The sequence below is a fragment of the Schistocerca piceifrons genome, chromosome X (assembly GCF_021461385.2).
Source record: "Schistocerca piceifrons isolate TAMUIC-IGC-003096 chromosome X, iqSchPice1.1, whole genome shotgun sequence".
Taxonomy (NCBI): domain Eukaryota; kingdom Metazoa; phylum Arthropoda; class Insecta; order Orthoptera; family Acrididae; genus Schistocerca; species Schistocerca piceifrons.
The window spans coordinates 834,004,688-834,016,915 of record NC_060149.1 but is presented as its reverse complement, the minus strand read 5'-3'; the positions used below and the strand labels follow the sequence as shown (position 1 = coordinate 834,016,915).

The 12,228-nt window shown below is 43.7% G+C and overlaps 1 protein-coding gene across 1 annotated transcript; it reads left to right on the top strand.

Annotated features, from left to right (window-relative positions):
- The first annotated feature begins 629 nt into the window (after window positions 1-629).
- On the top strand, window positions 630-6,944 carry LOC124723195 (cuticle protein 19.8-like). Its single transcript, XM_047248389.1, has 2 exons — window positions 630-683; window positions 6,528-6,944. Exons 1-2 carry the CDS (start codon window positions 669-671, stop codon window positions 6,876-6,878), a joined length of 366 nt encoding a protein of 121 aa, XP_047104345.1. The 5' UTR covers window positions 630-668; the 3' UTR covers window positions 6,879-6,944.
- Window positions 6,945-12,228: the final 5,284 nt, after the last annotated feature.

Genomic DNA, 12,228 nt, shown 5'->3' with positions numbered 1-12,228 from the left:
TTCCTATTACATTGAAAATGTTAAAAAAATCGACCACATTTCTGGAATGGTACTTGTTTCTATTTTTAATGCAATTTAATTATTGTGATTTTAAGAAAACCAAAAACAACTAGCAGCATGTTACAATTTCCGCACGCTACATAAAAACAAAATTCGTATAAATAAGTGACTCTACTGCTTACTTCTCGTATATGCATTTCCGTTTGCAATCTAAAAAATAGACATATTTAACCTATACGAACTATCTTCCGTATTAAATAAATGTTAAAGTGTTTAAAAGTTACTGACAACACACAGATGGTAGGTTTTGTTTTAAGGATCTCTGTTCCACAGTTAGCGAATCGTATCTATTACAAATTGATGATACTGAAACCGAAGCCACTTCTGAGGAACGGGATGTTTTCTGTCACACAACTAATGCCGAGACTGTGAACTCTGAGTTGAAGAAGCGTTCACCGTCTCCGATTCGTATTTGGAGGATCCCGATGGCGTGTTTGGGCAGGTTGCAGTAACGGCGAGTTGCGTTGTGAGGCGTACGTGTTGCTGTTGAAGATGTCCCCCGGCCGTGGTGGGGACTCCGCTATAAAAGCCGAGCCACCGGCCACACTTTCATCAGACTCCTCGAGCCTTCTTCAGCCTCAGTCGCTTTACACCGACCACTCACTACAATGGAACTCCTGCGAGTAAGTGTTGTATGCGAGTGCGTACATTTCGGTTTTTAGTTCGTAAGGAGTAATTTTTTCCTGTTTTTAAGAACTCATGATTTCGGTCATTTAGTGGAGTCCGTAGCAAAATTTTGAAGTACTGGACTCAATTACATGATTCAAGTCCTCGAGGATAATCGTATTCAACGGAATATTAAGAGGAAGCTACTTAGCGACATTGCATTCGTCCTATTCGGCTCATATTGCGCTCATCACTCATGTTAATAACAGAATTGAAATGATAGTGCGTAGAAAAGTAAATTATTTTATTTATAATATCAGGGATTGTGTTTCTAAAATTGCAACTACGAGACAGCTTTGTGCCTTAGCGTAGTTTCTTATCTGAACTTTTAGCGTGATACTGCATGACAAATCTGGCAGAAATTTTACTACGTTGTTTATTACTCTTTATTGTGTATATTAAAACGATCTCCTTTCAGGTGGTATGTATACTGATGTTTCTTCTGTATATGAGAGTATTGTCAGCATTGTACTGTTGAATTGTTAACGGGCTGCAATCGATCGTAAACCTTCTGCGAGGAACATGCACTTAAAAGCAGATTAATGCCCCTGCTATAATCTTAAGATAATTAAAAACTAGACAAATTCTGCTTGTATCCATCAGTCTCTTCCTGTTGTTTATATGTTTGGGCTTCGGAGAAAGGTATTTTAAAAGTCGTTATTCACTTTCATCGACGATGACAGTGGTGAATATCGCTGACATTTTATGAATACCAGTCGAATCAGTCAGACGTGAGCGGTACAAGGAAGAGGTATTTACAAAAAGCATGTCTGGGTACATAAAGTCAACGCGTCAAGATTTATCCCCTGATAATTATCTCGCGGTATCCTTCGCTTGAGCTTCTACTTCAAGTCGACACAACAGTAATTACCAACCATCAGTCTATCACAAACAAAACCATGTAAATATATTTCTGAGTGTTAAGCAGGTCTGGCGATTTAATTTCTCTGCACAATATTTCGCCAAATGAGCTAGTCCTCTTCGTCACGTTAATCGAATCTACTGTCCCTGCCTGAAAATACGAACTGTGGATGCTCTACGCTGATCATTTATCTTTTGTGCTGGTTTCCGGCATAAAAGGCCATCGTCAGACAATACTTACGATCGACAAAGATAATGATCTACGTTCAAAATGATATTGCACGTATAAAGTGTTTTGCAAAACTCTCAACGTAAAAGTCGTCTTTGATAGAGCAATCGTGATTACAAAAGGGAGAAAATTAAATATGAGTGTTATATAAACACAACAGACGTAAGAGGAGATGGAAGAGGGGGCGGTTTCACATAGTTAGGCAGATAACACTACCACAGTTGTCATTTGTATCTCTTAATCTGAATGATGGAAGTATTCTTTAGAAACCACAAAAATATCAGTTCTGAAGAGATAGTCACCAATTTACTCATACATCTTCGCATCGAGATTCAGTAAACACATTTTTAGTCGTAAATCAGTTTTCCATATGCAGTAAGGAATCCATTCTCTGTTCATACTTTTCGCCTAAAGATAGAAGACAGACATCCTTGTCTGAAAAATTTTTTTGTTACCAATGTGCTTAACCATCTTTCTTGGCAATGAATCAGACTGTCAGTCGGGGAAAAACCTGTACATTATCCATAAGGTGTATATCTTTGATATTCATCTGTAGGACAAACCTTCTAGAAGCCGATCTAAATCTGACATCTTTCTCAATTTGTTACGATTCGTAAACTGACCAGACAAAACCCCAAGACTGATCTGTACCAATGTACAATTTTATTGTTTCCCACAACGATTATTAGCGAAAGCGGTAGCTATTTCCTACACGACTTCCTATATGCCAAATGATGGGTGAATTGTGGCTGTCAGTACTCTGCTTCTCTACGAATAACTCAGACGAGGCATAGTTTTCCGACTACTTTCTGGTGTCCACTGAAGGCTGAAAGTTTTGACTAAGTCCACAAATTATGTCACACAGAACACACAAAAAGACTGAAAACGTTTTATGTATCGAAGACCGAAAATGTTCTGTATAATTTCACTATACAGTATCCAGTGCCCGAAGACAATATGGCGCTCGATGGAGGCGATACTAATTAGAATTTAAGTGGTGGTAGAACAATTAATTAGCAGAAATTTGTAGATAAGGAGCGATAATACAGTGTATAGTTCCCCATATGTAGAATGTGAACCAATTTCTGGAATAAGTCAGAAATACCTTCTCAGTGTCCTTCTGAATTTAGGCGCGGTGCACAGCTGATCGCATTCTTGTCTCCGGTTGGATCAGGTAATCTAGGTTATGTTCTTTGAGAGAAGTAAAGCAACTAACAGCACTTCCTTTCCTCTCTCACTCCCTTTTATCCGTGAAAACAAGTCGATCATTACACAACGTTGTACAAACATTGATTGTAGTCAGCAACAGCACTGCTACTATTTGGTACAACGCTGACAAGTCAGGTGAATAATATAATGGCATATAAATTTGAAGAATCAAAGAGCGACTTCCTGCGTTGTTTGAGGCACTGAACTCGTGTCACACGGGCAGCAAATACCGAGTGGTTGCTTCGACAAGCCATCACTGCTTAATTCACCTACTCTTCCCCAGTTGAAGTATTTCTCTTACTCAATTTCCCTAGAGGTTGAAGAGATGTGTAACTGAAACCTCCAACCCTACAAATTCCACCAGGATCTTGCATGAAAGCGCTGTGCATGACTCGAACTGTCAGCTTCCGCAGCGACCGTGAACGTGAAGTCACTAAATCTTATTTTGTGCCTAGAAACTTGTTTAAACAGCGGAGTTACCTCACCTTCTGTATCCACAAAAACGTATTAAAACGTTTTAGTGTTTCGCTTCAGTGTGGGTAATGGCATGTGAAGTAATGCAATATTTAGCCAACCTCGAGGTTGATGGCTGCTGTACATTCAATCATAACAATTTTTTGTACGTTTTAGCACTCTTAATGGCTATGTGAATAATGCTACGTTTGACAACATAAAACACGTTTTCAGTAATTTCACCAGACATACAATGCTTACGACACAGCACTCGCATAGGGGAGGATTGGGGGTCAAATCCTCATACGATTATCCAGTTGAAACTTCTCTGAGCCTTCCTCGAAGCATTCCTCGCTAATTCCTTCGAGGTAACATTAAACAAGTGTCTGTCAGAACTATTCAGTAGTACAATAATTGACTTAGGCTTCCTAGTCAACTGCTAAGTACCCTAGTTTTAGGCGTGCTCGGTAGATGGACTCACGCCAAACAGCAGATCACGCGATTCATCGCGTCACCTTGCAACATGAGAGGCACAGCATCCTACAGGAAGGACAGACGAAGATCGAATACATTCTATGATGTTGAAATGTTCAAATGTGTGTGAAATCTTATGGTACTCAACTGCTAAGGTCATCAGACCCTAAGCTTACACACTACTTAACCTAAATTATCCTATGGACAAAAACACACACACACATGCCTGAGGGAGGACTCGAACCTCCGCCGGGACCAGCCGCACAGTCCATGACTGCAGCGCCCTAGACCGCTCGGCTAATCCCGCGCGGCACATTCTATGAATCATGCTGGTAAATGTTCTAATTTCACAACATATATGTCCCATACTTTTACATTACTACATTTATAGCGTGTAAAGCATTTTGAAGTGCAGAAAGGATACCTGCCATTGTACCACTATTGGGGTTTCTTCCAGCTGCATTGGCTCAAATGGCTCTGAGCACTATGGGACTTAACATCTGAGGTCATCAGTCCCCTATAAACTTAGAACTACTTAAACCTAACTAACCTAAGGACATCACACACATCCATGCCCGAGGCAGGTTTCGAACCCGCGACCGCAGCAGTCGCGCGCTTCCGGACTGAAGCGCCTAAAACCGCTCGGCCACAGCGGCTGGCCCAGTTGCATTCATAAATGATGCGTGGAAAGAAATTTTTTTTTAAATGCCTCTATGTACGGTGTAATTAACCTAGTCTGGTCTTGGCAGTCCCTACGGGAGCGATACACTGCGGGTGAAGAATATCTCTACAACGTTTACAGAATACTAACTCGTGAAACTTCGTAAGTAGGCTTTGGCGAGACAGTTGGCGTATGCTAGTTCAGGTTTTTCAGCGTTTCAAAGATGCTCTGCATTGAGCCAACCAAACCTGTGACAATCGTGCTGTCCTTCTTTGTGGAGTGTGTCGTGTTGCAGGCAGTGGAAGGTGACACTCGCAGTGTGATCGAAGATCGATCACGACTGGCTATTGGACTGTTAACAAACTGGTGTGAGAAGACTAAAATGTCTATTGCACCACAAAAATCGCTATATATGCTCTTAAAAGGCAAGTTAAATAGGGACCCAACAGTCAGAATTAATGGCCAGGCAGTGTCGCGACAGAGATATGCCCGTTACCTAGGGGTATATCTAGATGAGAATTGGAGTTTCATTCCGCATATTGAGCAAATAACGACAAACTCCTTAGCTCTGTTCAATAAGATAATATCAACTGGACAAAGAAGATTTCATTTGCCGTCAAAAACAATAAATATCTATCATAACAGTATATTGGCACCAATAGTAGGGCACGCGTCCAGTGTGTGGGCCCACAGGTTAGCTCTGGTACGGCCTGCCGCTGCTGTCAGACGAATACAGAGGAACGTTCTGTTGAGATGCATTGGAGCATTCAACACAAGTCCAACAGATGCACTGTTGGTAATTGTGGGTCTATGTCCACTAGACCTGATAATAAGACAGCACACAGCCTTCTACCGGCTGCGCAAACAGAACATCGACATGGTGCAAAATATAATGCGCAGTCCTCTGGTAACCGTTAAATCTATCCGAGTGAAAGTGCTTGACATTTGGCAGGACGAATGGGATGGGTCCAGTACAGGCCGTAGAGTCCACGGGTTTCTACGCACAGTAAGAGAAAGATTAAAGAACAAGATTACGAAGCCCTCACAGGGCCTAGTTCACTTCCTTACAGGTCACGGTCCCTATCCCACGCACCTGCATAAAATAGGGAAAAAGGCCAACACCGGAGTGTGACTGTGGTGCCCACGAAGGATCGCCAGAACACACAGTGTTTGAGTGTCCAATATACGAACAGGCTGTCTCAGTTGAGAGACAGCTTCTGCAGACAAGGAATATAAATGATATATTGACAAATGGCGAATTGTTTAGCAATTTCGCAAAATTGGTGAATAAAATCTCAAGCGAGGCCCAGCGAGCCTACCTTGGGAGAGGGTAAATGCGCTTCAGGTCTAATGCGCAATTGTAAATATGTAAATATTACGTTTGTTTAAGTCTTTGAATTGTAGTAGCTAGTAGTTGTAGTTACATCAGTATGGTGGTGGGGGGAATAAAAGAGTAGTATAAATGGAGTGGTTTCTTCTAGTAGTAGCGGCCCGCCTCCACGTGGCTAGCGACGGGAAACTCTCTGGGAAGATTCCAGAGAGGCTAAGAGGCCGATCATTAATATATAGCACAATGTTGCTTAATAAATAGTGTGCATGCATTAATAAACCACTTCTGTAGTACTAATAGCAGAGTTAGTCAGTCCTAATACACCCACTCGAAAGTGTCAGATAGTGGGTTATGTATGTTTCACAAAATTTGGGGAAAAAAAAATTTGGCCTTCTTTGTATACGCTCGGTATCCTCTGTTAATCCAGTTCGGTATGCGTCCCACACACCTGATCAGTAATCTACGATGGGTCGCACGAGAGTTTTGTAAACAGTGTGCTCCGTAACCTCATTCCTCGGTACGAACCGAGGTGTAGCACGTGCTTTGCGTGCGACTGAGCCGAGAGTGTGTGGTGTTTGTTGCAGGCAGTGCTGTGCGTGGTGCTGGTGGCGGGCGCGTCGCAGGCGGGCGTGGTGCCGGCAGCGCCTCTGGTGGCGGCGCCTGCAGCCGCGGCCGTGGTGGCGGCCGACTACGCGGACGCGTACCCGCAGTACCAGTACGCGTACACGGTGCAGGACTCGCTGACGGGCGACGCCAAGGCGCAGGAGGAGGCGCGCGAGGGCGGCATCGTGCGCGGCAGCTACAGCCTCATCGAGCCCGACGGCGTGCGCCGCACCGTCAACTACTACGCCGACCCCGTCAACGGTTTCAACGCGGTCGTGCAGCGCGACTTGCCCGCCGTCGCCGCCGCGCCCCTCGTCAAGGCCGTCGTCTGAGTTCTGCCGCCCCGCGCTGATCCACGGATTCCACGTCTCACTACTTTCTTACCTTTGTATTACTCTTTTTGTATTCCGTTTCTAGTTATACCGAAAAATAAAATGTTTTTCATTTCCTGAAACGGCATCACTTATTGTGTTTTTCTGCCTTTTTAATGACAAACAGTAATCGTGTAGCTTTGACAGTGAATGAAAGACTCGAATCTGTTGGAAGAGTTCTGGAAAAATCCAGTTCGTCTGCAAAGGACGTCGCATGCCTGAGGGTAGTTTGACAAATCCTCGAGTACTGTTCCAATGTTTGGAGTCATTAAATACGCACGACAATAGGCATAGAGGTAATTATAAATATACAGGGTGAAAAGTATTTAAACCGACAAACTCTGGGAGGTTGTAGGGTGTGGAGTGCGTACTGTAAGACCTTCGGTACACACACAATCAGATTATTTGACTTGTCGCTCAGACGAAGTAGGCGAGTGTCAGCAACGTGTCTCGTGGTCTTATCGTGGTGTGTTTATCTTCTGCCGTTAGGTCAGACGATAGAAATGCCACTTGCACGCTTAGAGTAGCAGATTGACGGTGACCAACTTTAAACAGAACTTGATTAATTTTCACACACATTTATTAAAATAATAAAAAGCATATGTTACGTAACTTGATTCTGGATGCTATTTACAAATGACAATCTGAAGTTCCTTTGGTCTTGGTACATTAATCTTATTCTCACATATCTCTGACACTTGACAAAGTGTCTATACATTTATCTTCATGGCTATGTACAGGAATATGATAATCTTATTAGGCGCAGACTGAAACTTGACTACAGACTGGTACAGACTAATGCAGATTGATACAGACTAATGCAGACAAATGCAGACTGACTAATCGGAGGTCTGTACACTCATTATAATACCTCACACGTTCAGGTATCACTGCGCAAGTGTGTTCCGCGAGGAGAAAAGGTTCTACTTTAGCAGCAATCTCATTGGCTGCGTCACATATTAATACACAGATCGGCGGAAGCAGAATTTGGTGCGTCTCTAAGGCAGCGCCATCTCGTAGTGCGGAGACGGACGAGCGCTGCACCTGCGCTGTTGTGCTTAGCGGGGCGCGCTCTAGTGGGAAAGTTGTGTACGCGCTGACTACGCGGAACTATGTACACAACATAGGGGACATCAAAACAAATATTTTACCCTAATGTCATTTTCTCCTATGAGGATTATTTAAACCAGTGGAGGTCATATTACGCTCTTCAGTTGTTAGAGGCCGTATTACGGTTGTTAGAGGGCGTATTACGCCTTTCAGTTGTAGGCAACTGCTGTCCACCAGTGTAGTAGTGCATTGTCTCTGTTTACTAATGGTTCGATACACCTGGAGTGAGTACACCGATATGGTTGGTGAGTACTACGTAGCACACCACAACGGACGAGCTGTACAGCGGGTTTATCAACAACAGTACCTTAATCGCCGTATCCTGCATCATACGACCTCTTCTGCTGTGTACCAATGTCTGCGTGAGACCGGGTCATTTATCAGATTACCTGGATAGGGACGCCGTCGCACAGCAAGAACGCTGCAATTTGAGGAAGTTGCTGGAAGGCGTACCGCTCGCTACAAGACAACACATGTGGTTCCAACATGACGGGGCGCCGGCACATTTCAGTCGTCGTGTGCGTCGATTCCTGGACCGACGATTCCCAGAAACGTGGATTGGCAGAGGTGGTCCTGTATCACGGCCTGCTCGATCCCCAGATATGTCCCCTCTGGACTTTTTTGTGTGGGGAGAGATGCGCAACCTTCTTTAGGCAACTCCTGCTGCATCAGAAGAGGATCTGGTTGCCCTGATACTAGCAGCAGCAGGAACAATTCAGGATACTCCTGGGGTTTTTGCCCGTGCCAGACAGAGCATCATCCGACGGTTTAACCTTTGTTTACGTGTCAAGGAGGCATTTTTGAAAATTTACTGTAATTGAAATTGGGTTGTGTTAATAAAATGGAAAAGTGTTTGTTGGTTTAAACAACATGCCGCCAGATAAATCTTCCTCTACCGGTTTAAATACTCCCCATAGGAAAAAATGACATTAGGGAAAAATATTTGTTTTGATGTCCCCTACAACCTCCCAGAGTTTGTCGGTTTAAATACTTTTCACCCTGTATATAAATGACCTAGTAGATAGGGTCGGAAGTTCCATACGGCTTTTCGCGGATGATGCTGTAGTATCCAGAGAAATTGCACAATTAGAAAATTGTAGCGAATTGCAGGAAGATTTGCAGCGGATAGGCACTTTGTGCACGGAGTGGCAACTGACCCTTAACATAGACAAATGTAATGTATTGCGAATACATAGAAAGAAGGATCCTTTATTGTATGATTATATGATAGCAGAACAAACACTGGTAGCAGTTACTTCTGTAAAATATCTGAGAGTATGTATACGGAACGATTTGAAGTGGAGTGATCATATAAATTTGATTGTTGGTAAGGCCGGTGCCAGGTTGAGATTTATTGGGAGAGTCCTTAGAAAATATAGTCCATCAACAAAGGAGGTGGCTTACAAAACACTCGTTCAACCTGTACTTGAGTATTGCTCATCAGTGTGGGATCCGTACCAGTTCGAGTTGACAGAGGAAATAGAGAAAATCCAAAGAAGAACGGGGCGTTTCGTCACAGGGTTATTTGGTAAGCGTGACAGCGTTACGGAGATGTTTAGGAAACTCAAGTGGCAGACTCTGCAAGAGAGGCGCTCTGCATCGCGGTGTAGCTTGCTCGCCAGGTTTCGAGAAGATGCGTTTCTTGATGAGGTATCGAATATATTGCTTCCCCCTACTTATACTTCCCGAGGAGATTACGAATGTAAAATTAGAGAGATTCAAGCGCGCACGGAGGCTTTCCGGCAGTCGTTCTTCAAATGGTTCAAATGGCTCTGAGCACTATGGGACTTAACATCTGTGGCCATCAGTCCCCTAGAACTTAGAACTACTTAAACCTAACTAACCTAAGGACATCACACACATCCATGCCTGAGGCAGGATTCGAACCTGCGACCGTAGCAGTCCCGCGGTTCCGGACTGCGCGCCTAGAACCACTAGATCACCGCGGCCGGCAGTCGTTCTTCCCGCGGACCATACGCGACTGGAACAGAAAAGGGAGGTAATGACAGGGCACGTAAAGTGCCCTCCGCCACGCACCGTTGGGTGGCTTGCGGAGTATAAATGTAGATGTAGATGAATTCAGAGACGGGCTGCTAGGGTCGTAACCCGTCCGTATAGAGTAACAGAAATGTTCAAATGTCAATCCTTCGAAAGACGACATAGTTCTCGCGAAATTCTGTTGGGTACATTTAGAGAAGCTGTATATGCAAAGTGTCCGTTGTGGTCCGGCGGGTGCAATACTGGACCGGAAATTTTCTTACTTTCAGCTCCTACATGACAGATACAAGTGCACTCAGTTTGCTGTCGAATTGAGTACCGGACACATTTCCCAGAGTAAAAGGCTATGGGCTCGCCACCACCCAACTCCTAGTTCCGCGGCTGCACAGAAGACTGTGCAACCAAAATGCTGTCACCACCGTATATCACGCGTAAGGATCGTGAGAATAGTAAAAGAGACCTTAGAGAACGCACACAGGATACGAAAGGTCGCTTTTCCCTCGCTCAATACAGGAATGGAGTATGAAAGAAAACCTATGATTTTGGCATGATGTACCGTCCGTTGTGGACTGTACAGTGAGTTGCACGGTATATGTGTAGAGATGTAAGAGGGGCCTATGCAAGCTCAGGGTCGCGATCACCGAACAGCTCTTACAGCAGTCGACATTTCTATTGGTATGTGCGATAGTGTCTGCTTAGGGCCCACGGGTTCACCTGGAGAGCGACGAAGTACCATTGCTAGCCAAGAGACGTAGTCAAACAACTGTGAAAGTATGGCTTCGCGTATTCGTTTACCGTTACACTGACATTCACAGAACGCATCTTCACTTATTGGTGGAGTATAAAACTTAATATAACCTCCTGGTAGAATATGCACCCGAACAGGACTTTATTCCAGACCCGTGCCTTTCATGGGCAACGTTCTTATCGACTGAGATACACAAACATGTCTCACGGTGAGCTATCCCAGATTTTCAGTTTGACAGTACTTCTCACGTTTTCTAAAGTTCACAGGGCCTCACATTGGCGGACAATCCCTTGATATACTGACTTGGAAGTTATTCACTGCACCCTAAGAACTTCTCTCCTGGCACTGTACAGATGTCTGCCGGGGATAAGAACCTTAGATAGGTTCGAAGAAATGTGTATACCAGAGCAAGTGACATTTGAAAAGTGTGGTTAGAACAGTTGAATATATTACGTGAAGAGAATTTTTCTTATGTTAGGTAGCAAAATAACTTGCTAATCCTTGACTGTCGGTCGTACATAAAAATCATACCAATCTGCAAAACATCTGTAGTATTGGAGCACTGCCGCTTTCGATACAATCAGCATAAGAGGCTGTTTCAGATTTTGGTGTACATCATTAATGGCTCTGAACATTATGGGACTTAACTTCTGAGGTCATCAGTCCCCTAGAACTTAGAACTACTTAAACCTAACTAACCTATGGACATCACACACATCCATGCCCGAGGCAGGATTCGAACCTGCGACCGTAGCGGTCACGCGGTTCCAGACTGTAGCGCCTAGAACCGCTCGGCCACCACGGCTGGCGTATATCATTACATTACATTAGTTTGCTATAACATCTTACTTGAATCTTATTGTCTAAGGGCTTTACAACACTAGATATCATGCTGTCTATTTTGCTTTCTTTCACATTTTTCAGAAGCTCGCAATTGATCTTCCTACTCCAAGTCTCTATGGTTATTGTCACGATTTTTTTTTCTTTCAGGCTTACTACTGTAAATGAATAGCGTTTTTACAGTATTCTTTGATAATCGATGATATTTATAAGCATTCGAAATTATGCGCAGTTCTCGACCTCGGTGTCTTATTCATAAGGTAAACCATTAGTAAATAAAAGTTTGTTTGTTACAGTGTTCGTGTTACCACATCTGCATGGACCTCATTACTTTTTACAGTTAGTGAAGCTGATGTCGCGAGCGTTCATTGGTTACTTCGACAGAGGTGAATATCTTGTATAGAGTACTCATTTTCCCTCTTACCTGTCACTGTCAGGCTTTAACAGAGCGAGGTGGCACAGTGGTTAGCCCACTGGACTCGTATTCGAAGACCCTGAATTAGATTTTGCGTGATGATTTCCCTAAATCGCTTCAGGCTTTGAAAAAGCACAGCCGATCCCCTTCCGCTTCCTCCCACAATCCGAGTTCAAGCTCCATCTCTAATAAAGTCGTTG